The 25,107-nt window shown below is 43.4% G+C and overlaps 1 protein-coding gene and 1 long non-coding RNA gene across 2 annotated transcripts; one reads left to right on the top strand and one right to left on the bottom strand.

Moving 5' to 3' along the window:
• The first annotated feature begins 2,309 nt into the window (after positions 1–2,309).
• LOC122118223 lies at positions 2,310–16,825 on the top strand. Its single transcript, XR_006149300.1, has 3 exons — positions 2,310–2,320; positions 5,686–5,689; positions 16,630–16,825. It is a non-coding gene; the product is annotated as an uncharacterized LOC122118223 (long non-coding RNA).
• A 795-nt stretch (positions 16,826–17,620) lies between these two features.
• On the bottom strand, positions 17,621–24,536 carry Zmat2 (zinc finger matrin-type 2). Its single transcript, XM_042692168.1, has 6 exons — positions 24,471–24,536; positions 24,042–24,135; positions 22,960–23,083; positions 21,743–21,816; positions 20,559–20,704; positions 17,621–18,687 (listed from the first exon to the last, which is right to left on the bottom strand). The coding sequence occupies exons 1-6, from the start codon at positions 24,486–24,488 to the stop codon at positions 18,544–18,546; spliced, it is 600 nt and encodes a 199-aa protein (XP_042548102.1). The 5' UTR covers positions 24,489–24,536; the 3' UTR covers positions 17,621–18,543.
• Between the last annotated feature and the right edge of the window lie 571 nt (positions 24,537–25,107).

The following is a 25,107-nucleotide window of genomic DNA, read 5'->3' as shown; positions in this document are numbered from 1 at the left end:
ACGATGAAAGGGATTAGAAATAGAAGTGAAGGGAAAAGAAGGGAAGGAGGGAAAGGAAACTATAACTAAACACTATCTTGAGAGAAGGCCTGGAGGTAGCTAAACTGGAGAATCTGAAAACAAGTCAGATTTCAAGTCAGGTAACCTAGGAACTGCTTCTAACAGTGAGTGTCTGGGTGAAAGCCCACCATGAGAGGCAGTGATGGAGAGGGAGAGGATCAGTCACAGGGTATTGAGGTGATCAAGTAGTAGAGAACTCTGGATCCAGTAGGGAACTCGGCTTTCGGTTAGTGGCCCAGTTCTTATGACAGGTTTAATTCTTATGACTGTGGATCACCAGAGATGAAGAGCTCTGAGTCCAAGCCTGCCATATATGTGGTTTGCTGCCAAGTGTAACTTAGAACTCTCAAGCCAGGTCCTGTGGCATCTCCCTGGCCTCTTCCCACAAAAAAAAGATGGCTTACTGCTGGGCAGTCCTGGACAAAAATGCAAAAAGAACTATCCAAAATAATAATTTTTTAAAAAAGACTGGATGAATGGCTCAAGTGGAATACCTTCCTAAACAAACACAAGGCCCTGAGTTCAAGTCCTACTACTGCAAAACAGACCCATGTGTTACTTCTAGTTTTATCACTTTGAGTCTTCTCTCTCCATTTTGTTATTTTTAATTAAGGTCTTGTCAATGTTGTTTATCTTTTCTGAGAACACTTCATTGATTCTTTATTAATTTCCATCCTGATGTTTACTATTTATTTCTACCTACTAATTTTGGGTTTCGGTTGGTCTTGTCTCTCTTAAGACTTTGAAGTATATCATTAGATTGTTTGTAGTCTCTCTCATTGTTCAATATAGACATTCATAGCCATAAATTTCCCTCATAGAGCTGTATTTGTTGAACCCTGCATGCTCTAGTTTTTATATTTTCCTTCTCATTTAATCCTAGGATTGTCTTATATCTCCTCCATGATTTCTTTAATGACCCATTGGAAAGTGTATTGTACAACTCCGTGTATTTGAGCAGTTTGTGGTTTCTCTTGCTTTTTTTTTTTTTTTTTTTTGTTCAGTTGTAGGGCTTGAACTCTTGGCCTGGATGCTGTCCCTCAGCTCTTCAGCTCAAGGCAAGCACTCTACCACTTGAGAGTCACAGCACCACTTCCAATTTTCTGGTTTATTGGAAATAAAAGTCTCACGGACTTTCCTACCCAGGCTGGCTTCAGACTGTGATTCTCAGATCTCAGCCTCCTGAGTAGCTATGATTACAGGCATGAGTCCCCGGCACCCAGCCTCTCTTGCTATTGATGTCTAATTTTATTTGTTGTGTTCAGATAATACACAAAAAACTATTTCAAATATATATATATATATATATATATATATATATATATATATATATATATATATATATCTCCACACATATCTGAAATAGTTGAACTTGGTATCCTCTGTTTTCACTCATTGGCTAGCTCTCTATCAACTGAACCACACCTCCAACCCTTTCAGTTACATTTATTTTTTAAGACTTGCTTCAGGGGCTGGGAAGGTGGCTCAGTGGTAGAGCGCTTGCCTTGCATGCCTGAGGCCCTGGGTTCGATTCCTCAGCACCGCATAAGCAAAAAGAAAAAAGCCGGCAGTGGTGCTGTGGCTCAAGTGGTAGAGTGCTAGCCTTGAGCTGAAGAGCTGAGGGACAGCGCCCAGGCCCAGAGTTCAGGCCCCACAACTGGACCAAAAAAAAAAAAAAAAAAGACTTGCTTCATAGTTTAAAATATGGTCTATTTTATAGAAAGCCCCATGAACCGCTGAGAGGAATGTATATTCTAGAGTTGTGATATAAAATTCTATCGATGTCCAATAAGTTCATTTGCTCCAGGGTATTGTTAAACTTTGAAGTTTCTTTCTTTATTATTTTTTGGCCTGGATAATCTGTATATGGAGGAGGGTGAGTGTTAGTCACTCACCATTATTGTGCCTAGGTTTATTTCTCCCTGTATGTCCAATAGTGTTTGTTATATGAAATTTAGTATAAAATATTTGATGTAGCCAGGCATCAGTGGCTTACTCCTGTAATCCTAGCTACTAAGGAGGCTGAGATCTGAGGATCACAGTTCAAAGTCAGCCCGAGCAGGAAAGTCCATGAGGCTTATATCTCCAGTAAACGACCAGAAAACCGGAAGTGGAGCTATGGCTCAAGTGGTAGAGCACTCGCCTTGAGCTGAAGAGTTGAGGGACAGTGTCCAGGCCAAGTTCAAGCCCCATGACCAACCCCCAAAATATATTTGATGCATATAAATTTGTAGTCATTACACCTACCTTTTGGTGAGTTGTGGGGAGGGGTTGTTTGTTTGTTGTCAGTCATAGGGCTTAAACTCTGGGCCTGGGCACTGTCACTCAGCTGTTCAGCTCAAGGCTAGTGCACTACAACTTCTGTGGCGCTAGTGCACAGCGCCACTTCTGGTCTTCTAGTGGTTTATTGGAGATAAGAGTCTCATGGGCTTTCTTGCCCAGGCTGACTTTGAACCACAATCCTTAGATCTCAGCCTGCTGAGTAGCTAGGATTACAGGCATAAGCCACTGGTGCCTGACTGAGTTGTGTTTTTTTGTTCATAGGTAGAGTAATAATTCTTTATCCTTTCTACTTTTACTTAAAGTCAACTTTGTCATAAAAGTATAACCAATTCTACTTGCTTTTGGTTTCCACTTACTTGGTATCTCATTTTCCATCCTTCCAGTCTGTGTCTTTTCCAAATGCCTCCTATACTTAGATATCCATATATTTTCCAAGATTAATATTTATATGTTTTATAATATTTATATTTATATGTTTTGGTCAGTCCTGAGGCTTGAACTCAAGGCCTGGCCACTGTCCATGAGCTTCTTTTGCTCAAGGCTAGAATTCTACTATTTGAGCCACAGTGCCACTTCCGGCTTTTTCTGTGTATGTGCTACTGAAGAATCAAACCCAAGGCTTCATGCTTGCTAGGTGAGCACTCTACCACTAAGCCACATTCCCAGCCCCATGCTTTACTTATTTATGTTTTCTGTGCTTTTAGTTTGTATCTCAGCTCATTCTTCTACCACTGGGGTCTTAGGTTTGGGGGTCTTTGTTTTTGTTGTTGTTGACCCGTCCTAAGGCCTGGGTGCTGTCCCTAAGCTTCTTCTGCTCAAGGCTAGATCTCTACCACTTGAACTACAAGGCCACTTCTGGCCTTTTCTCAGAAGATTATTAGAGATGAGAGTCTCATGGACTTTCCTGCCCAAGCTGGCTTCAAACTGTGATTCTCAGATCTCAGCCTCCTGAGTAGCTAGGATTCCGGGTATAAGCCATCAGCACCTGGCTATGTTTGGTGTCTTTATCATATCCTAGAATTTTTTTGCCAATACTGCGGAATAAACTCAGTCTTCAAGGTTTCATTTGGCTTTTTCACTTAAGGATGGTGCTCTACCACTTGAGCCATAGTTCTTTGTCTGGCTTTTTGCTGGTTAATTGAAGATAAAATCATCTCTGACTTCCCTGCCTGGATTGACTTTGAACAGTGAAACTCAGATCTCAGCCTCCTGAGTAGCTAAGATTACAGATGTGAGCAAACAGTACCACACATGCCCTCAGTTTTTGAGAGTTGTAGTCATGCATGTTCTTTCTTCCTCTCTTTCTTTCTCTCTTTCTTCCTCTCTTTCTTTCTCTTTCTCCCTCTCTATTTCTTTTTTTTTTTTTTTTTGTCGGTCGTGGGGCTTGAACTCTGGGCCTGGGCGCTGTCCCTCAGCTCGTCAGCTCAAAGCGAGCGCTCTACCACTTGAGCTACAGCACCACTTCCGATTTTCTGGTGGTTTATTGGAGATAGGAGTTTCACGGTCTCTTCTGCCCGGGCTGGCTTTGAACCACGATCCTCAGATCTCAGCCTCCTGAGTAGCTAGGATTACAGGCTTGAGCCACCAGCGCCCGGCTCTCCCTCTCTATTTCTTTCTCTCTCTTTCTTTTTCTTTCTTTCCCTTTCTTTCTTTCCTTCTTTCCTTCTTTCTTTCTTCCTTCCTTCCTTCCTTTCTCTCTCTCTTTCTTTTCCTTTCTTTCTTTCTTTCTTTTTCATTGTCCTGGGGCTTGAACTCAGGACCTAAATGCTGTCCCTGAGCACTTTTACTCAAGGCTAGTACTTTACCACTTTGAGCCACAGCACCACTTCCAGTTTTCTGGTGGTTAATGTAGATAAGAGTCTCCTGTCCAAGCAGGAGTCTTCCTGTCCAAGCTGGCTTTGAACTGTAATCCTCAGAACTTAGCCTCCTGAGTAGCTAGGATTACTGTGTGTGAGCCACCAGCACCCGGCTATTTTTTTCTTTATAATGGTGTCTATGTATAATATTTCCTTGGCCTTCTCTTTTATCCTTTTTTTAAATTTTAATATTATTGTTAAGGTTGATGTACAGAGGGGTACAGTTACATAAGTAAGATAGTGATTATATTTCTTGTCTAACTTGTTACCCCCTCCCCCATTTTTCTCCCTCCCTCCCCCCAACTCCCCTATTTTATCCTTGATATTATTTCTTCTTGTTTAAGCCTACTGATGATGCTCTATCCTGTATGTCTTTTATGTATGTGTGTGCATACATGTGTGTACATGCATGTGTGCGTGTTTGTGTGTGTATGTGTATGTGCCAGTCCTGGGTCTTAAACTCAGGGCCTGGTACTGTCCTGAGTCTTTTTCTCAAGGCTAGTGCCCCTCCACTTGAGCCACAGCTCCACCCCCAGCTTTTTTTTTTTAGTGGATAATTGGAGATAAGAGTCTCACAAACTTTCCTGCCCAGGCTGCCTTTGAAACACAAACCTCAAAAAAAAAAGGAAAGAAAGAAACACAAACCTCAGATCTTAGCCTCCTAAGTAGCTAGGATTACAGACATGAGTGACTAGCATTCAGCTCTTTTGTGTTTATTTGATTTATTGAGCTTTACATTTACAATATTTCCACTTGTTTGTTCACTTGGGTTTTTTTTCAGAATCTCAATTTCCTTGTTGAATTTCTCTTTTATATCATTGACTTTCTTTTTCAGGTTACAGTTTGATTTCTTTTCTACATTTACTTGTTTCTTTGGATCTCCTTTAAGGTAATTGCTCATTTTTTAATTTAAAGGTTTAGGTTCTATATTTGGATTTTCATTTCTTGGAAAGGAGATGTAGGGGGCTGGGAAGGTGGCTCAGTGGCAGAGTGCTTGCCTTGCATGCCAGAGGCCCTGGGTTCGATTCCTCAGCACCACATAAGCAAAAAGAAAAAAGCCGGAAGTGGTGCTGTGGCTCAAGTGGCAGAGCGCTAGCCTTGAGCTGAAGAGCTGAGGGACAGCGCCCAGGCCCAGAGTTCAGACCCCATGACTGGACCCAAAAAAAAAAAAAAAAGAAAGGAGATGTAATGAATTTTTGTGAGGGTCATGTTGTCCTACTTTTCATATTGCTTGTGTTCCTATAATGTAATTTGCGTAACTGTTATGTTCGTTACAACTCCAAAAAGAAAAAGCATATAGCAACAATGAAATAATCAATTTTAAATCAAAAATTTAAATGTAACAAAAACTAGGTGCCGGTGGCTCATGCCTGTAATCCTAGCAACTCAAGAGGCTGAGATCTGAGGATTGCAGTTCAAAGCCAGCCTGGGCAGGAAAATTCATGAGACACTTATCTCCAAATAACCACCAGAAATCCAGAAGCAGTGCTGTGGCTCAAACTGGTAGAGCTCTAGTCTTGAGTAGAAAAAGCTTAGGTACAGCATCCAGGCCGAGTTCAAGCCTCATAACCAATAAAAAAATAAAATAAAAATTAATAAATAAATGTAATAAGAAAATTTGAAAACATCAACTTGTGATTAGAAACATCAATTGTGATTAGAAAAAAAGGAATTTGGTTATAAGATACACTAAGTTGGACTGGGAAGGTGGCTCAGTGGTAGAGTGCTTGCCTCGTATGCATGAGGCCCTGGATTTGGTTCCTCAGCACTACATAAGCAGAAAAAGCTGGAAGTGGTGCTGTGGCTCAAGTGGTAGAGTGCTAGCCTTGAGCTGAAGAGCTGAGGGACAGCGCCCAGAGTTCAGGCCCCAGGACTGAAAAAAAAAAAGAAGATACACTAGGAGTTTAAAATTGTTAAAGGTATGAGTATTAAAAATTAAGTAGTAAAACAAAAGGGATAGGAGAAGGAGAAAAGAAGGCAGGGTAAGGGGGAAGAAATAAATGGGGCAAAAAAATGTAAGATGTAATACTGTTGAAAATAGAGTATATGCTGGGCACATGTGGCTCATGCCTGTAATCCTAGCTACTCAGGAGGCTAAGATATGAGGATTGCAGTTCAAAGCCAGCCTGGGCAGGAAAGTCCATGAGACTCTTTATCTCCAATTAACCACCAGAAAACCGGAAGTGGCACTGTGGCTCAATTGGAGAGTGCTCACTCTAAGCTGAAGAGCTCAAGGACAGCACCCAGGCCCAGAGTCAAGCCCCAAAACCAACAAAAAAAAGAAAAGAAAATACAGAATATATGATATACAGTACTATGTGGTAAAACAAAAATAAAACAGTAAAAAAAATGAGGAATATATACATATACACGTATATGTGTGTATAGTTGTTCCTTGCTAAGGAGATCTGATTATATCAGCTGGGTTCCATCAGAGAATCATGCATTTTCCTCTATTTTCTGGCACTCAGAGATCTGGCTGTGGCTCTTCCAATGAGTTTATTCTGAGTTCCCCTCTAAACACAGGATAACCTGTCATTTCCCTCTGTTCAGCCCAAGTCCAATGGTTGGCTAAGGCTCTGAGCCTGGTGCATCAGCTAATGCAGGAGGGAATGAATGGTTGTAGACGTGCAGCAACAGCTTAGGGAGATAGGGCAGGTTCTGTGGATCACCAGCAACTTCAGAGGACAGGGAAAGTCTGGTGGCTCAGTAGCAGCTCTAGGGACATGACAGTTCTAGGCCGAAGCAGGAGTTCCAGGGCAATTGGAATCTCCAGGCACAGAGAAGCAGCTGTGGTAAGGTATAGAAGCAGCTGTGGTAAGGTATAGAGCTTCAGCCCACTGCTAGTACTCTACAGTCAACTATCCAGGGCAGTGGCTTTGGTTATGAGGTAGATTTGGGTTCATCTCACAATGTTTTCAATCTTCACTGCCTTTATTTTGATAGGAGAGGGCACTTGGGGAGTGGAATCAGCACCAATTCATCCTAAGCAAGATTTACAGTCTCCACCTGTAACCACTTGGCTGGTTGCAATGTGGCTCCAGTGCACAGGTAGAACTTTCTATCCAAGTAACCTGGGGCAGTGGCTCCAGGCATAAGGTAGATTTCATTGTGTCCCATGCACTTAGCGTTGTGCAGAATCAGGTGTTCCTTATGTGGAGCCACAACAGGCTTGGAGCAAAGTCCTCCCTTTATTTCTTTTGTGGATACAATGTTTAATATATTTGGATCTCCCTTGGTATATGGACACTCTTTACAGATTCCCTCCTCTGCCTTTCTAAGCTTCCATCTTTTCTTGTATGTGTGTGTGTGTGTGTGTGTGTGTGTGTGTGTGTGTGTGTGTGGTGTGCCCATACTGGGGCTTGAACTCAGAACCTCACAGTCTCACTTGCCTTTTTTTCACTCAAGGCTGGCTCTCTATCACTTGAGCCATACCCCACTTTCAAACTCATCTTTTCTGTACCTACATGCTGAGGTTCTATTTGACTTACGGAGAGATAGTAATGTGGTAGGTATCTCTCTAATCCATCATAATGCTAATGAGAAAAAATGAACACTTTTGCAGGGGATTTTTCTGTCCTTAGCTATCTATCACTAATTTTAATTATCACTGTCATTGTTTTAAAGGCCATAATCAGTGTAATGTCAATAGAAAAATATAAATGTTTTAAGGAACAAGAAAAAGGGCTGGGAAAGTGGCTCAGTGGTAGAGTGCTTGCCTTGTATACATGAGGACTTGTGTTCTATTCCTCAGCACCACATAAGCAGAAAAAGCCAGAAATGGCAGTGTGGTTCAAGTGGTAGAGTGTTAGCCTTGAGCTGAAGAGCTGAGGGACAGTCCCCAGGCCCAGAGTTCAGATCCCATGGTTGACCAAAAAAAAAAAAGGAACAAGAAAAAATAAGACTCCCTCAGAATTGATTAAAATACCCAGAAAAATCTATAGAAAATATAAAATTCATAAGAACAGCAAATTCTCTGCATGCAAAGGTCAATATTCACCAACCTCACATGCAGAAAAACACTGAAAATCTATTACAAAAAATAAATATTAAATAATCAGTGAGAAAGTTATGCATGCATTATTAGATAACGACAGATGTAAATCTCCAAGACCCAGGCTCAACACTCACTGAAAAGTGAGTGCTCTGAGCTGGGCACTAGTTTGGGCTCACATTTTTATTCTAGTTACTCAGAAGGCTGAGCTCTAAGAATTGAGGCTTGAAGCCAGCTTGATCAAAAGACATTTCAGAGACTATATCTCCAAATAATCAGCAAAAATCTGGACAAGAGGTATAGCTCAAGTGGTAGAGTGCAAGCCATCAGTGAAAAAGGCAAGAGTCCTAAATCCTAAGTTCAAGCCCCAGTACCAGCACACACACACACACACACACACACACACACACACACACACACGGAGTTAAATCACTGGCAACCATTTAATGTTTATTTTGGCTGTAAGTAAACTAAAATGTTCAAGACCAGGATTATTTGATTTCCCAAAAAGCCAGAAATAGAACTAGAGCTGTGACTCAGGTGGTAAAGCACTAACCTTGAGGGAAAAAAAATAGGCTGGGCACCAGTGGCTCATGCCTGTAATCCTAGCTACTCAGGAGGCTGAGATCTGAGGATCATGGTTCAAAGCCAGCCCAGGCAAGAAAGTCTGTGAGACCCTTATCTCCAGAAAACCGGAAGTGTCAATGTGGCTTAAGTGGTAGAGTGATTGCCTTGAGCTGAAAAGCATGGGGACAGCACCCCAGCACAGAGTTCAAGCCTCACAACCGACAAAAAAAAAAAAAAATATTTTCAGGGACAGTGTCAAGTCCCTGAGTTCAAAACCCAGGATGGTACAAAAAAGAAAGAAAGAAAATAAACTCAACATACCTACAGCAGAAAATTGTACACATATTTCTGTATCCATGTTCATAGTAACATTATTCACAATAGTCAAAAAGTAAAAACAATCCAAATTCCCATCACAGATAGATTAGTAATCAAAATGTAGTATTTACAGAAAAGGAAATAAGCTTTCTGAAAAGAATAAAATACAGACACATGCTACAACATAGATGAACCTTGAGGAAATTTTGTTAAGTAAAATAAACCAGTCACCAAAACAAATACCAAAACAAATATTATATGATTCCACTCTTTTTGTTGTTGGTGGTGGTAGTCATGGGGCTTGAACTCTGGGCTTGGGCGCTGTCCCTCAGTTCTTCAGCTCAAGGCAAGTGCTCTACCACTTGAGCCACAGCACCACTTCTGGTTTTCTGGTGGTTGGAGAGAAGAGTCTCACAGACTTTTCTGCCTGGGCTGGCTTTGAACTGCGATTCTCAGATCACAGCCTCCTGAGTAGCTGGATTACAGGTGTGAGCCACCAGCACCCAGTTATGATTCCACTTTTACCAGCCACTTAAGCAGATTTATAGATACAGGTATGGTTGCTGTGTATTGGAAGTTAGAGGAAGATGGAAAGTTGTTATTTACTATTTTGGAGTTTCAGTTTTACAAGGGGTTGGAGGTGTGATTCAATTGTTAGAGTACCATCCAATGAGCAAAATCATCTGAGTTTGACTCCCAATCTTTGAAGAAAGAAAGACAGGAAGACAAGAAAGAAAGACAGGACGAAAGAAAGAAAGAAAGGAAGGAAGGAAGGAAGAAAGAAAGAAAGAAAGAGGGGCTGGGAAGGTGGCTCAGTGGTAGAGCACTTGCCTTGTATGCATGAGGCCCTGGGTTCAATTCCTCAGCACCACATAAGCAAAAAGAAAAAAGCCGGAAGTGGTGCTGTGGCTCAAGTGGTAGAGCGCTAGCCTTGAGCTGAAGAGCTGAGGGACAGCGCCCAGGCCCAGAGTTCAGGCCCCACAATTGGACCCCAAAAAAAAAAGAAAGGAAGGAAGGAAGGAAGGAAGAAAGAAAGAAAGAAAGAAAGAAAGAAAGAAAGAAAGAAAGAAAGAAAGAAAGAAAGAAAGAAAGGAAGAAAGAAAGAAAGTGTTCTAAAGATAAGTTGTGGAAGCCAGGCATCAGTGGCTCACACTTGTAATCCTAGCTACTCAGGAGGCTGAGACCTGAGGATCATGGTTCAAAGCCAGCCCAGGCAGGAAAATCCGTGAGACTCTTATCTCCAGTGAACCACTCAAAAAACCGGAAGTGGTGCTGTGGCTCAAGTGGTAGAGCCTTTGCCTTGAGCTGAAGGGCTGAGGGACAGTGCCCCAGGCCCAGAATTCAAGTCCCATGACCTACAAAAACAGACAAAAAAAAAAAAGAAAAGAAAATATAGGTTGTAGTGATCATGCCTAACAACATAAATGTACCACCACTGAATTGAATACTTAAAATGGTTATGATGGTAAATTTTATGTACTATGGGTTATACCCTTATCAAAAACACATTTTTGAGCCAGGCGCCATGGCTCATGCCTGTAATTCTAGCTACTCTCAGGAGGCTGAGATTTGAGGATCACAGTTCAAAGCCAGCCTAGGCAGGAAACTCCATGAGTTTTATCTCAAATGTGAGCTGTGGCTCCAGTGCTAAAGTGCTAGGTTAGCCTTTAATGTGCTCAGGGACACTGCCCAGGACTGAATTGAAGCCCAGAATAGGCAAAGGAGGAGGAGGAGGAGGGGGAGGAGGGGAGGAGGAAGGGAGGAGGGAGGGGAACGATGAGAGGACATTTTGTGTGAGTGTGTCAATACTAGAGTTTGAAATCTAGACCTCACATTGGATTGCACTCAAGGCCTTGAGTTGAAAACCAGACACCAAGCTGGGCACTGGTAGCTCACACTTGTAATCCTCACTACTCAGGAGGCCATATCTGAGGATTGCAGCTCAAAACCAGCCCAGGTAGGAAAGTCTGTGGGTCTCTTAAAAAGCTGGAAGTGTTGCTGTAGCTCAAGTGGTAGACCACTAGATGAGCAAAGATAAGCCAAAAAATAAATAAATAAAAAAGCGGAGGTACAGTGCCCAGGCTCTGAGTTCAAGCCCTACTACTGGCACACCAAAAAGAAAAATGGTGACAGCTATAAAGAATAGTGAAGCATGTAGCAAAATTTGTTAATAAGAGTCCCACAGAAGGGGCTGGGAAGGTGGCTCAGTGGTAGAGCGCTTGCCTTGCATGCATGAGGCCCTGGGTTCAATTCCCCAGCACCACATAAGCAAAAAGAAAAAAGCCAGAAGTGGCGCTGTGGCTCAAGTGGTAGAGCACTAGCCTTGAGCTGAAGAGCTGAGGGACAGCGCCCAGGCCCAGAGTTCAGGCCCCACGACCAGACCCAAAAATAAAAAATAAAAAAGAGTCCCACAGAAACAAAAGAGATCACAAATCAGAAGACTTCAAACTGTGCTCCTTTACTCCCCCTCCCCGCCCCACACCCCAAAAAAGTTCGTTCTGTTCTGATAATACAAGAGGGCAGGCACTTTTGTACTAAGAAACCTGGGGCTGGGAAGGTGGCTCAGTGGTAGAGTGTTTGCCTTGCATGCATGAGGCCCTGGGTTCGATTTCTCAGCACCATACACGCAGAAAATGCTGGAAGTGGTGCTGTGGCTTAAGTGGTAGAGCGCTAGCCTTGAGCTGAAGAGCTGAGGGACAGCACCCAGGCCCAGAGTTCAAGCCCCATGACGGGCAGAAAAAAAAAGAAAAAGAAAAAAAGAAAGAAACCTGGTAAATAGCCTCCTCTACACAATTATTGAAAATGGAAAACCAAACATTTCAAAATGCAAACAGCAAGCATAAATTTTATATTAATAAAGTTAAAAATGAAAATCAATATTTTAAAAACTAAATATAAAACAAGAAATTCAAAATACAACACTCCGCTGAGCTCAGTTGTACTTGTGCAAGCAAGTAGATTGCACTCAAGACCTTGAGTTGAAAACCAGACACCAATCTGGGCACTGGTAGCTCACACTTGTAATCCTCACTACTCAGGATACCATATCTGAGGATTACAGCTCAAAACCAGCCCAGGTAGGAAAGTCTGGGTCTCTTATCTCCAATTAACCTCTTAAGAGCTGGAAATGTTGCTGTGGCTCATGTGCTGGGCACTGGGTGTGGATGGCTCAAGCCTGTAATCCTAGCTATTCAGGAGGCTGAGATCTGAGAATTGTGGTTCAAAGACAGCCAGAAGAAGAAAGTCTGTAATACTCTTATGTCCAATTAACCACCAGAAAACTGGAAGTGGCACTGTGGCTTAAAGTGGTAGAGCAATAGCCTTGAACAAAAGAGCCCAGGAACAGCACCCAAGCCCTGAGTTCAAGCCACACAGCTGACCAAAACAAACAAACAAAAATCCTAAAACAACAAAAAAATTCCACTGTAAATTAAAATAATCTTATTCACCTAATGACATGAAAGAAAAAACCCACTGTGAAACACTGCACCAAAAATTAACTCAGAAAATTCACAAAGAACAAAGAGTATTGTATTGTTCAGGAATCAATAGACAGTAGGACCCAAAAGCCACTGGTGAGTTGTGGTTTAAACAAAATTTTATTTGAACAAAAGAACAAAGCGCTGACTGTCAGGACTATGCCCAGGGCCGGGATCTCAGGGCATGGCTGAGTGTCAGCTTTTAAGCATTTTTGACCGGAAAGGAGAGGAGCGGAGGGCTAAAGCTTGAGCAGTTGGGCTCTTTGTCCATTTTGGCCAATGGCCACTCCAGAAGTGTATACAATGTCCACCAGGGCCTTCTGCTAGGGACTGTTGACAGGAACCTTGAGGAATAGAACAAAAGATGGGAGTGACGCATTCAGTTAGGAGCAGAAGCAGAATTACAGTTGAATTTTATAACCACAAAAACAAAGTTACAAAATCATTATTGATAAGCAGAGATTTTTAATTTTTACAGGGCCTAAGTACCTAAATCAAATATTATATCTTTAATATTTATACCACAAGAGTAAGAGCAGAATTGGTCAAGATAGACTTCTATGGAAAGTTCAAATAATGTAACTTTTTAGAAAGACAAATCCCAACAAAATAAGCACCAGGAAATGAGTACTTGCAAGAGAGGAAGTGGTGCCGAGGACAGAGTGGTAGATGAATGAAGGGTAAGGGGGAGAAAATGCAATCAAAAATTCATGTAGTCAGGCATTGGTGGCTTGCGCTTGTAATCCTAGCTACTCAGGAGGCTGAGATCTGAAGATTGCAGTTCAAAGCCAGTTCGGGCAGGAAACTCTGTGAGACTCTTATCTCCAATAAACTACTCAGAAAACCAGAAGTGGCGCTGTGGTTTAAGTGATGGAATACTCTCCTTGAGCTGAAGAGCTGATACATAGATACATAGATAAAGTGGGTAGGGACAGGAGTGAAAAACTGGGAAACAGAGGGAAAGGATGATATTGCCCAAAAAGAAATGTACTCATTACCTGACTTATGTAAGTGTAACCTCTCTCTCTGTATATCATCTTTACTATATATATATAAAGTGCCAATCCTGGGACTGGAACTAAGGACCTGGGCACTGTCCATGAACTTCTTTTGTTCAAGGCTAGCATTCTACCATTTGAACCACAGTGCCACTTCCAGTTTTCTGGTGGTTAATAGGAAATAAGAGTCTCTCGGGCCAGGCGCGCCGGGCGCGCCGGTGTCTCACGCCTATAATCCTAGCTACTGAGGAGGCTGAGATCTGAGGATCTCGGTTCAAAGCCATCCCGGGCAGAAAAGTCTATGAGACTCTTATCTCCAATAAACCACTAGAAAACCGGAAGTGGTGCTGTGGATCAAGTGGTAGAGCACTCACCTTGAGCTGAAGAGCGCAGGGACAGCGCCCAGGCCCAGAGTTCAAGCCCCACGACCGACCAAAAAAAAAAGTCTCTAGGCCTTTCCTGCCTGGGCTGACTTTGAACTGCAGATCTCAGCCTCCTGAGTAGCTAGGATTATAGGCGAGAGCCTCTGATGCCCAGCTTGTTTTGTTTCTTAATAATGTTTTAAATCAAAACTGAAGGAAAAGAATCATTTAGGGGAAAAAAAGTGGCAGCTAAATTAGATATCCCAAGGGGCATGTGGGTATGACTCACGTGGTAGGCACTTGTCCAAAAAGCAAGGTGGTCCTGGGCTCAACTACACACACACACACACACACACTAAAGGGTAATGTTTAAAGTATAGTAACTAGTATTGAAGAGAGGATTCAAATAGCTAATAAGATAAATCAGTAATTAGAATCAGCCAGAAAATGGCATAAACAGCACAAAGAAAATTCAACATGTTTTGGGCGCTTGCGGTTTGTAAGCTACTCAGGAGGTTGAGATCTGATGATCAAGATTCAAAGCCAGAAACTCCATGAGATTCTTATCTCCAACTAAACAGCAAAAAGCCAGAGGGGAGGAGCCGCTCAAGTGGTAGAGTTGCAACCTTGACAGGAAAAGCTAGTAAGAACAGGGAGCTCTGCATTCAAGCCCCAGTACCAGTGCAAGACAATAGACAGAAAAAGGGAGAGAGGGAGAAGGGGAGGGGAGGGAAATGAGGTGGGAGGGGGGAGACAGAAGGTGGAGAGAGAGGGAAAGGGAGAGGGAGGGAGGGAGAGACCAACTGTATACAGTCCCCAAACAAGAGAATGGGCCCAAAATAATAATAATAATCCTATGAGCCTCAGGTTAAGCGACATTACAAAAGTTACAACCATACAATAGATAACTGTTGGAATACAAAGCAGACACGAAAGGTGATTTAGAAAGTCTCATTTCCCTTTTTGGCACTAGACGATGTCGCAGGTTCGTTTCTGTCTTTCTCCAGTCCTGTAATCCCAGGCTTCTCCCTGAAGCTTTGGTTCCTTTTACTGTGATTTAAGGGAGCTGAACTTTTGACAGAAGAGCTTTCTGTGAGCTCCAGACAAAGGAAGGATCCCAAAACTTTCTAAGAAGGAAAATAAAGACAGTCTGGCCCGGGACCGCAGCAAAAGGGCTGGAAAGCGCCCGCGGGTTTCGAACCAACTGCACAGCTGAAAGCTGCGCGTGTTGATTGTGGAGATTGCTCGTCGAAGTAACCGCTGAGCTAAAGCCAGCCCGGAACACACCTTCTGATTATATGCTCTTGACTATGAGGGGAAGCTACGTCATGACGTAACATGAATCACCAGGAACTGTCCTATCCGCTTCCACTTCCTGACTCTGGAGGTGTGCCCGACGCTGTAGGGTTCTGGCAGATCCTCTAATCCTCTGCTACACACCGACTCTCTGGGTGCCCCTACCCCGGCGACCTCCGCGCTCTCCCAACCACCACACGAGGTCACTGTACTTGTTTTATTGTCAGTGTCTGATTCCCTGCTAAGTGAAGCTTTATAGGTATTTCAAGACTTGTCTTGGAACCCACAGTCCCTCTCCCAGGTGACACGCATTTCTAGCCTTCTAACAAACACGCAAAAACACCTATTCTTTTTGCACGTGATATAAACAGCTTTCCTAGAAACTCCTACTAAATTTCTCAGGGAAAGGTAGATCCTTTCAAGTTAGATTTTTGTTCACATTTTCTTATACCTGCTAATGTAGCCATACATAGAACAGTTAAATTTCTGACTTACAGGAAATGTTGCATATTCATTTTATTTACCTGTCTCAGGAAGCTTTTCCTGTCAGTACATATAGGTCTGAGTCACCTATATATTAATTACTGCATTTTACTCAAGTACAAATGTTCTAGTTTCAAATGGTTCACCATTATAAACCTATGGTAAACATCCTTGTAATCTGCGTACACATAAAGGAGTATATGATCTCAATATACATCCCAAGCTGGCCTAAAACTCAGGCTTTCCTGCCTCAGCTACTCAGGCGCTTGGTACAGGCATGAACCACTACACCACCTTACCTTTGGTGCTGGGGATCAAATAAGTTCCTTAGCAAGACCCACACAACTTGAGATGCTATGGAAAGGTGTATGAGTACCAATGGCTCACACCTCTAATCCTAGCTACTCAGGACGTTGAGATCTGAGGATCAAAGTGCAAAGCCAGCCCCGGCAGTGAAGTCCATGAGACTCTATCTCCAACTGACCACAAAACCAGAGAGAGAATATGAGCCAGAGAAAGAAAACCCACATACTGACCATCTGTTAATCCAAATGGATCTCTTTACTCAAGAGTACAGAGGCAGCAAAGGGGATTTCCTAAGTTATCTGAGGCTTAAGTTACTACTATTCTTGTTGATATAGGGCTTTTTCTTCTTCCTTCTCATCCAGGAGAAAGCAGTGTTTTGCTTTTTTTTTTTTCTTGGTCAGTTGTGGGGCTTGAATTCTGGGCCTGGGTGCTGTCCCTCAGCGCTTCAGCTCAAGGCTAGCGCTCTACCACTTGAGCCACTTTGCCCCTTCCGTTTTCTGAGTGGTTTATTGGCAATAAGAGTCTCACCGACTTTTCTGCCCTGGCTGGCTTTGAACCGCAATCCTCAGATCTCAGCCTCCTAAGTAGCTAGGATTACAGGTGTGAGCCACCAGCGCCCAGCTTGAGTTTAACAGTCACTCTGTGCCATCTAATCAAGTCAGAACATAGCAGAGATGGCAGTGGTTATCTGTGGAAGACATTGTTAGTTGTCACAAATCGGAGGAAAGGGTGCTATTGTGTGGGTAGATCAGGGAAGTTGCTAAACATCCTACAGTGTATAGAATGGGCCCTGCCTACAATAAAGACTTCAAAAACCTTAAACACTAAGAAAAAACATTAAAAAAAATTTCTGCAAACGCAAATTGCAGAAAGCAAAACACCCAGTTCAACCCTAAGCTTTGCTGCTCAGGATCAAAGGAGCCTGAAATTATAGAAAGCTCAATAGCTGGGGCTGGGAAGGTAGCTCAGTGGTAGAGCGCTTGCCTTGAATGCATGAGGCCCTGGGTTCGATTCCTCAGCACCACATAAGAAAAAAGAAAAAAGCCGGAAGTGGCGCTGTGGCTCAAGTGGTAGAGCGCTAGCCTTGAGCTGAAGAGCTGAGGGACAGGACAGTGCCCAGGCCCAGAGTTCAGGCCCCACGACTGGGAACCCCCCCCTAAAAAAAAGCTCAATAGTTTTGTCTAGGCCCTATAAACATGCCTATAACTAACCACTCAAGAGGTAGAGATCTAGGAATTATAATTCAAAGCCAGCCCAGGCAGACATCCCGTTTTTTTAAGGCCGGACACCAGGACTCAAACTAGATACCTGCTGCTTTCTCTAGCTGGTACTCTACCAAGTGAACTTCCCCTCCAGCCCCTAATCCCCAAGACTCTTGTCACTAGTTACTCCAGTAAAAAGCTGGAAGTGGAGATGTGACTCAGTGGCACAGCAACATCCATAAAAAACAAAAACAAAACAAAAAAACCCCACGAGAATGCAAGGCCTGGAGCTCAAGCCCCAGTACCAGCACCAAAAAAAAAAAAGGGGGAGGGAATGTCAGAATTTGCATGTATGTAAATTCTCAGTGTGGGAGGGACACACACACACACACAGGAAAGAATATGGAATGTTCCCATCAAATGTAAAACAGGCCCAGTCTGTCATTTATTATGTTGTATAGCCTCTGAGACCCAAGGATTCCCATAGCAAGCTTGTTTGGTTGGTTGGGGTTTTTTTGGGGGGGGAGGGGTTATATTGTTTTGTTGTTTCATTTCTTTTTTTTTTTTTCTTCCTTTGCATCAAACAGGTCTTCCAAGAGCCTGCTCACAAGGAAGACAAAACAGAAAAATCCTCAGTAAAGTTAAACAAACAGGAAAAGCTGAAACAGCCCACATCAAAAGAACAATGTTAAAAAACTTACCAGACACAAACCACACCACTCATCCCATTTAATTGCCTGTTACATGCGCTGAGGAAACCAAGAACATCAGGCCCCAGGGCAGCAATGCTCTGAGATTCCAGCTCAGGCCCCCTCTTTGTGACAAATTCATGCACACATATCCACACACACCACTGACCCAGGCAGAAGTACACATGCATGCACAGGTGGCAAAGAACCATAGAGAAGAATGGCAAAAGGAGGATCTGATCAGATCCCTTCTGTTACAGGCTAACAAGAGTTAAAATTTAAACAAAGGCAGAACATAGCAAAAAACTGGGATGCTCAGACAAGAGGTTGGATAGATGAAGAGGGAAAGATGCAGGGGAAGTTTCTGGAGAGCAGCCTCTGATGGAGATGTCTTCATTTATCAGGAACTCAGATGGGAAGAGGTCTTGTAACTCCGGTGACAAACTAACAAGGAATGCACAGCAGCATTACCTCTGTATCCTGTGCCCTCCCCTAAGGTATAGGGAAACCACAAACACCCACCCTCTAGTCCTGCCATTAACACTCTAAAGGACTTTCCCCAGTATCCAAAAGGAATGACCCCACCCCCTAACATACACACACACAGTTAGGTCCAGCATAGGCCAAAATTAGGCCCGTCACAGAAAGGCTCAGTAACTCTTCTTGGTGGAACCAAAGCCAGAGAAGCCCATCACAGCTGCCATCTCATCATCCTCCTCAAATGTCAAGTCCTCCTCCGCTCTCCTTTTCTTCTCCTTCTGCTTCTCTTTCTTGTATGCTTTAGCCTTTTCTTCCTGGAAGTGGGAATGAGGAAGAATCACTCAGAATCAGTATAGATGTTTTTGAAAGCGATATTGAGCTTTGAAATTCCTATACTTAGAAGAAAGTAAAATCTCAAAAGCAGTAAAATCTCAAAATCAGTGGTAGAGAACTTATTTGCCTAGCATGTGGAAGACCCTAGGATCAATCCGAGTGTCATAATTAATAAATAAATGAATAGATAAATAAAATTAAGTAAGGGACAAGCTAATCCTAGCTCCTCAGAAGGCTGAGATCTGAGGCTCACAGTTTGACACGACTGTGCAGTGTATGAGACTCTTGTCTCTAATAAATTAGAGAAAAAGCCAGAAGTGGAATTGAGCCCAAGTGGTAGAGAGCTAGCCTTGAGCACAAAGAGGCTCAAGGGCAGTGCCTAAGCCTTGAGTTCAAACCCTAGGACTGGCAAACAACAACAGACAAGGAAGCTTTAGCTTAGTATTCTCAGTTTAACTCTAGTTTTTAAAAGGCTTATAGGAACAAAACTATATTACATTGTGGAACATGGAGTACATGCCAGGAACTCTTGTGAGTACTTTATGTATATCACACTACGATCTATAATATGGAGAGACTGAGACATAGAAGGGTTAAGTAACTTGCTCACGATTCATAGTCAGGCGGGGCACTGGCGGCTCACACCTGTAATCCTAGCTACTGAGGAGGCTGACATCTGAGGATCATGGTTCAAAGCCAGCCCGGGCAAGAAAGTCCATGAAGCTCTTATCTCCAATTAGCCACTAGAAAACTGGAAGTGGCGGGCTGTGGCTCAAGTGGTAGAGCATTAGCTTTGAGCTGAAGAGCTGAGGGACAGCAACCAGGCCCAGAGGTTCAAGTCCCAAAACCAACCAAAAAAAAAATTCATAGCCAGTAAGTAACCCTATCAGCCTGGACTCACAAGGCCACTTGAGGGTTAAGTACGTTTAGTTAATCTCTCCTGTAGTTATATATATAGCCCTAATGACCTAGGAAAAAAAGAAAAGCTAGGTTTAAAGCCATGAGTAAGAAAGAAAAGCTAGGTTTAAAGCCATGAGTCTCAAAGGAAAAAGTTTCCCCCAGGGCTGGGAAGTTGGCTCAGTGGTAGAGCGCTTGCCTTGCATGCCTGAGGCCCTGGGTTCGATTCCTCAGCACCACATAAGCAAAAAGAAAAAAAGCCGGAAGTGGCACTGTGGCTCAAGTGGTAGAGCACTAGCCTTGAGCTGAAGAGCTGAGGGACAGCGGTCAGGCCCAGAGTTCAGGCCCCACAACCGGACCCCAAAAAAAAAAAAAAAAGTTTTCCCCAGGGGCCAGGCACTCGTGGCCTGTAATCCTAGCTACTAAGGAGGCTGAGATCTGAGGATTGTGGTTCAAAGCCAGCCCGGGCAGGAAAGTCCGTGAGACTCTGATCTCCAATAAACCACCAGAAAACTAGAAGTGGCACTGTGGCTCAAGTGGTAGAATGCCTTGAGCTGAAGAGCTCAGGCTGAGTTCAAGCCCCTGACCGACCCCCCCTCACCCCCCCAAAAAAAGTTTGCCCCGGGGGATGAGAAGGTGGCTTAGTGATAGAGTGTTTGCCTTGCATGCATGAGGCCCTGGGTTCGATTCCTCAGCACCATATACGCAGAAAAAGCTGAAAGTGGGGCTGTGGCTCAAGTGGTAGAACACTAGCCTTGAGCTGAAGAGCTCAGGGGCAGTGCCCAGACCTAGAGTTCAGGCCCGAAAACCAACAAAAAAAAGAAGTTTTTCCCTAGTATAACGAAAATTCAGGATATCACTTGGAGTAAGGTAAGAAGTGTGGGATGAAAAAGTTATATCCCATACTTCCCAAGATAAAATAAAAGGTGGGGGAAGGGAGATAAGAGAGCCTTACCTCTTCTCTGAGTTCCTTCATTCTTTCCTCAAAATCATAATCCTTCTGCTTCTCTTCCATCTTCTTCTTATTGACCTCAAAGCGTTTCTTCACCTGATCCAGAGTAGAACGTTCCACACGCATAGACATGCCCAGGTTCCGTTGATCTGGGTGAGGTCAATAGTAAGGCAAAGTTATAACAATATCTCCAGTCTCTGAAAAAGTTTACTTCTAGCTTTTTGAAAAACAAAAAACAAAAGCAAACACCTCTTCATATAAAACACAGCAAAAATTAATGGCAAAAATAGTTTGACCTCACCTGTTCACCAAGACACAGGTGGCTTTCAAGTGCCCTTAACTGAACAGATGAGCACCAATAAGGCAATGCTAGAAAATCATGGTTTCAGTTTGTTGAGAACCTAGAAGAGCATAGCCTCAAGGCTTCCAAAAGTATTAGATAATGAGGCAAAGATAACCTGCACTAAAGCAACTGGAGAGTTAATCATCAAAAAGGACCAGCGAATCTGGCACTGGTGGCTCATGCCTGTAAGCCTACCTGCTTCAGAAGGCTAGATCAGAGGACTGTAGTTCAAAGGCAGGCCAGGCAGAAAAATGCATCAGACTCTGATCTTCAATTAACCACCAAAAAGCTTGAAAATAGAGCTCTGGCTCAAATGGCAGAGCACTAGCCTTTAGCACAAGAGCTCAGGGACAGCACCTCAGGTGAAGTTCAAGCCCCAGGACCAGCACCAAAAATATAAATAAATAAATGAATAAATAAATAAAATAAAAGCAGCTCTGAAGCCAGGTGCTAATGGCTCACACCTGTAATCCTAGCTACTCAGAAGGTTGAGATATGAGGATTAAGATTTGAAGCCCAGCCCAGGTAGGAAAGTCTGGGAGACACTTATCTCCAATTAATCCCCCAAAAGCCAAAAATGGAGCGGTGGTTCTAGCAGGTAACATTGAGCAAAAAAGCTCACAGATGGCACCCAGACCTTGACTTCAAGCCTAAGGACCAGTGTGCGTGCCCATACTCACTCACTACTCTTTCATACACACACACACACACACACACACACTCTCTCTCTCTCTCCCTCTCTCTCACACACACACACCCCAGAGAAAAACTTTTTCCTCCTCTCCCACCTCCAAAACCCAAAACTCAGTCCCAATCTTGGCCACAAACTACCTCCAAGCCTTACGTTTCTTTCCATTAATATGATCCAGGAAGTTGATGGAATCTTTCACCACACAGTCACAAACATTGCAGTAATATCTGACAGAAAAGAAAAAACAATACACAAATCAAATCTAGTTTTAAGAACTTCATTGGTTTCAACCAAGAAACAAAACTTTATGGTAAGGTTTTAAGGCTTCAGTTTCATAAACCCTTCATTCCTAGGAGAGCCAATGATAGCCTCACTCTCCCATTATTCCCACCCTATGAAGCCTCCTCCCAATCTGTATCAAAGCAATATGTGACAAAGAGAATATGTCAAAAGTAATTATGATACCTGTCATCCTAGCTTCTCAGGAGGCTGAGATTTGAGGATCATCATTCAAAGCCAGCTCAGGCAGGAAAGTCTGTGAGACTCTTAGCTCCTATTAATCACTCAAAAGCCAGAAGTGGAGCTGTGGTTCAAGTGATAGAGTGCTAGTCTTAAATAAAAAGGGATCCAGGCCCTGAGTTCAAGCCCCAGGACCAGCACCAAAAAACAAAAAAAGATCCTGAGATAGAATCACTTTGTAAGCTACTTCCAGAGTCTTTGCTCACAGAAGTTACAGTTGTTATTTTATGCTGCTAAACTGTTAGGTAATTTACAAATGTACAAAACAAAGGATAACATACAGGAATAACTATACTGGGTTTACTAAACAGATCCAAGAAGTGTCACTTCATTGCTACCTGTGTTGCCCTCCTACTGGAAATCATAACTAGACAGGAATGATAGGAAAAGGGTGATAAGCTCCTATATAATTATGGTTTGGGAAGAAGGTACATAACCAGGCACTTTCCATAACAATAATACATAACAACTACAGCCTTTACTAGTCTAGGACCTCAGCCCTCTTTTTTCACCATGAACAACTCCTTGGATACAATCCAATGCCAACCAACTTATTCCCTAGAGATATCTCAGTAATTCCTTCATTTCTTCTCATGGAACAAATAAAATAATCCCTTTGAAGATATAAAGAAGTTACAGTGCTAATAGGAAGAAGCCTACAGTATGACCACTCCTAGAAATACTACAGTATTAATTTGGGACTTGGGAAGCCAAATAAAGACAAGTCTAGGGATAAAATTATAAGCACCAAGATGGATAGCCTAGGGCAAAGGCCCTACCTCACCACTTCCTAAAACAAACTATAGGGTTAATTATTAGGCGCACTTTTGGCTTCAGAAGATGCTACTCACCCTCCCATCTCAGACTGTGGGGTTGTCTTGGTAATGACAATTGTCTTCCCAAGCTTGGATTCCAAGTCCACTTTATAGTCTCTGTGTCGCAAAAGCTCCCGCTTGACTGGCTGCACTGGTTTTCCTGAAACAGTGGGGAAGAAAGCTCCTCAATATATTAGTTCTTCAGACAAAAGTGAAAATACATGAACCCCCAAATTCAGAGGACAACCCTCACTCATTCTTTCATTCTGGACCACAGCAGGTACATCAGCATATAGCAGTAGCTAGGAAGAATGTGAAAAGAGAAATGGTAAGGAATCCCTAACTTTCTACAGTTTTTTCTCTAAAGTAACCAAACTTAAAAGCAGTAAGTTCTCTACTCACTAACTGAACTGAGGAGAAGGAATTCTGAATTTTCACTAGAAGCAATCCTTTCAAGAAGAGTAAGGATACTGAAAACGAACTTTCCATCAATGCTTGATCAGAAATGTACTCATTACCTTAATCATGTAATTATAACCCCTCTCTGTACAGTATCTTTAAAATAATATATGTTTTTTTTTAAAAAAAGAGTAAGGATGCTTAATTAAGGCTTGCAGTCAGATACCCTATCATAACACACAATTCAAGGGACAAGCCTGGGCCCTGGTGGGTAATCACAACCACTCAGAAGGCTGAGATCTGAGGAAAGTTTGAAGTCAATGAGGTAGGAAAGTTAATGAGATTCCTACTTCTAATTAACCAGCAAAAAGCCAGAAGTAAAGCTGTGGCTCAAGTGATGGAACGCCAAGCTGAAAGCTAAAGAACAGCCCCCAGGCCCCGAGTTCAAGCCCCAGAACCGGGGGATGGGGGGACCTCAGTAGCACAACACTTCAGGAAAGCACTAAATGAGCCAAGCAGGGGAGGAAGACAGAGTCTTAGAGCACCTCAAAACCACATTAGTCCACCACCTCGTTCTCACTTTTCGCAGACACCTAGAATCAGGGAAGCAACAATGCCCGAATTAAGAGCGCAGCGCCCATCACCTCCCTCCCCAATCTCAAGCCACTCACTGCATCGCCTCTAAGCACCCTTGAGCCCAAGATGAGGCGAGCACCCACCATCCTTCTTTTCTCTCTCTTCCGTGAGTCTCTTCTCAGCGAGTTTCTCGTATTCATCTTTGTCCCACTTTCGGCGAAAGTCCAAGTTTTTTGTCTGTAGAGGGGAAAAAGTGCTCAAAATCCATCGCTACCCGTATCCGGACCCCGAAAAAGATGAAAAGAGCCTCCACCTCGCCACTAAGGCGACCCCACGACTTTTCGGAAGCTCAATCTCTGGGGACCTCATCCAGAGGCAAAGGCGAACCTCTGGACCCCAACCCCAAAGACCTCCGCAATCCCACTGTCCCCGCGCCAGAGCCTGGCGGCAGTTCTCAACCCGGACCCCAGGATCACAAAGAAATGTCAGGCAGTCAGATGTCCGAGTTTGTCCTTATTCAGCACTAAAAAGGGAACCCTCACCCCGCAAACCTACTCGCACACAACACCTACCCCGCTGCCGGACGCCATCTTCGCATAGGAGTGAATGGGAAGCCGTAAAATATCGCAAAAAGAGACTTGCTGCCGTAAGGTACGTTATCCTTCCAATAAGATTAGAGAAATTCTAATACAACCTCCTTGGCCCCGCCTCTGCTCCAAGGAGACCGCGCAGGCGCGCTGGGTATGTGAAGCAACACGGAAGTAAGGGCTCATGCAAATGTTCCCCCCCCCCCCCCCCATGCTTTTCAAAACAAACCTGGATGGATTGGTTTCCATCAAAAACCACTTCAGAACTTCCATAGCCACGCTAGGGAACAGTGCCCTCTTATCTAATTAACTTTGCGAGCGTTACCAAAAGTTTCTAAGCTGTCCTGACCCGCAGGACTTCAACCAGGGCAATGAACCTAAGCGAGAAGGAATGAAGGTCTGACAGAAATAGATCATGTGACGATATTGCTTGTCCCATAGTGGGTCACTTACCATGCGCTGTGCCCACTCTCCTCCTGGATGTGTCTCTCGGCAGAGTCTGTCGAGACGATCTCGGTACTTGGCCAACTTTTCCCGGAGGACTGAGTTCCTTCCTCAGTCAGAGGCTCGTGCCCCACGTTGGGCACCAGGACATGAAGGGACAAGAGACACGAAGAAGGAC

The sequence above is a fragment of the Dipodomys spectabilis genome, unplaced genomic scaffold, assembly GCF_019054845.1.
Source record: "Dipodomys spectabilis isolate Male_0828 unplaced genomic scaffold, ASM1905484v1 ptg000147l, whole genome shotgun sequence".
NCBI classification, from domain to species: Eukaryota; Metazoa; Chordata; class Mammalia; order Rodentia; family Heteromyidae; genus Dipodomys; species Dipodomys spectabilis.
The sequence above is the reverse complement of the archived record's forward strand: the minus strand, read 5'-3'. Positions and strand labels throughout refer to the sequence as shown.

Excerpts from the sequence above, each read along its gene's own strand:
- Zmat2 (XM_042692168.1), bottom strand. Across the intron at positions 21,817-22,959 it reads CCACAGTCTGAGATGGGAGG|ATATTACTGCAATGTTTGTG; the intron begins GTGAGTAGCATC and ends CTTTTCTGTCAG. Across the intron at positions 20,705-21,742 it reads TCATATTAATGGAAAGAAAC|ATCAACGGAACCTGGGCATG; the intron begins GTAAGGCTTGGA and ends GACCTCACCCAG.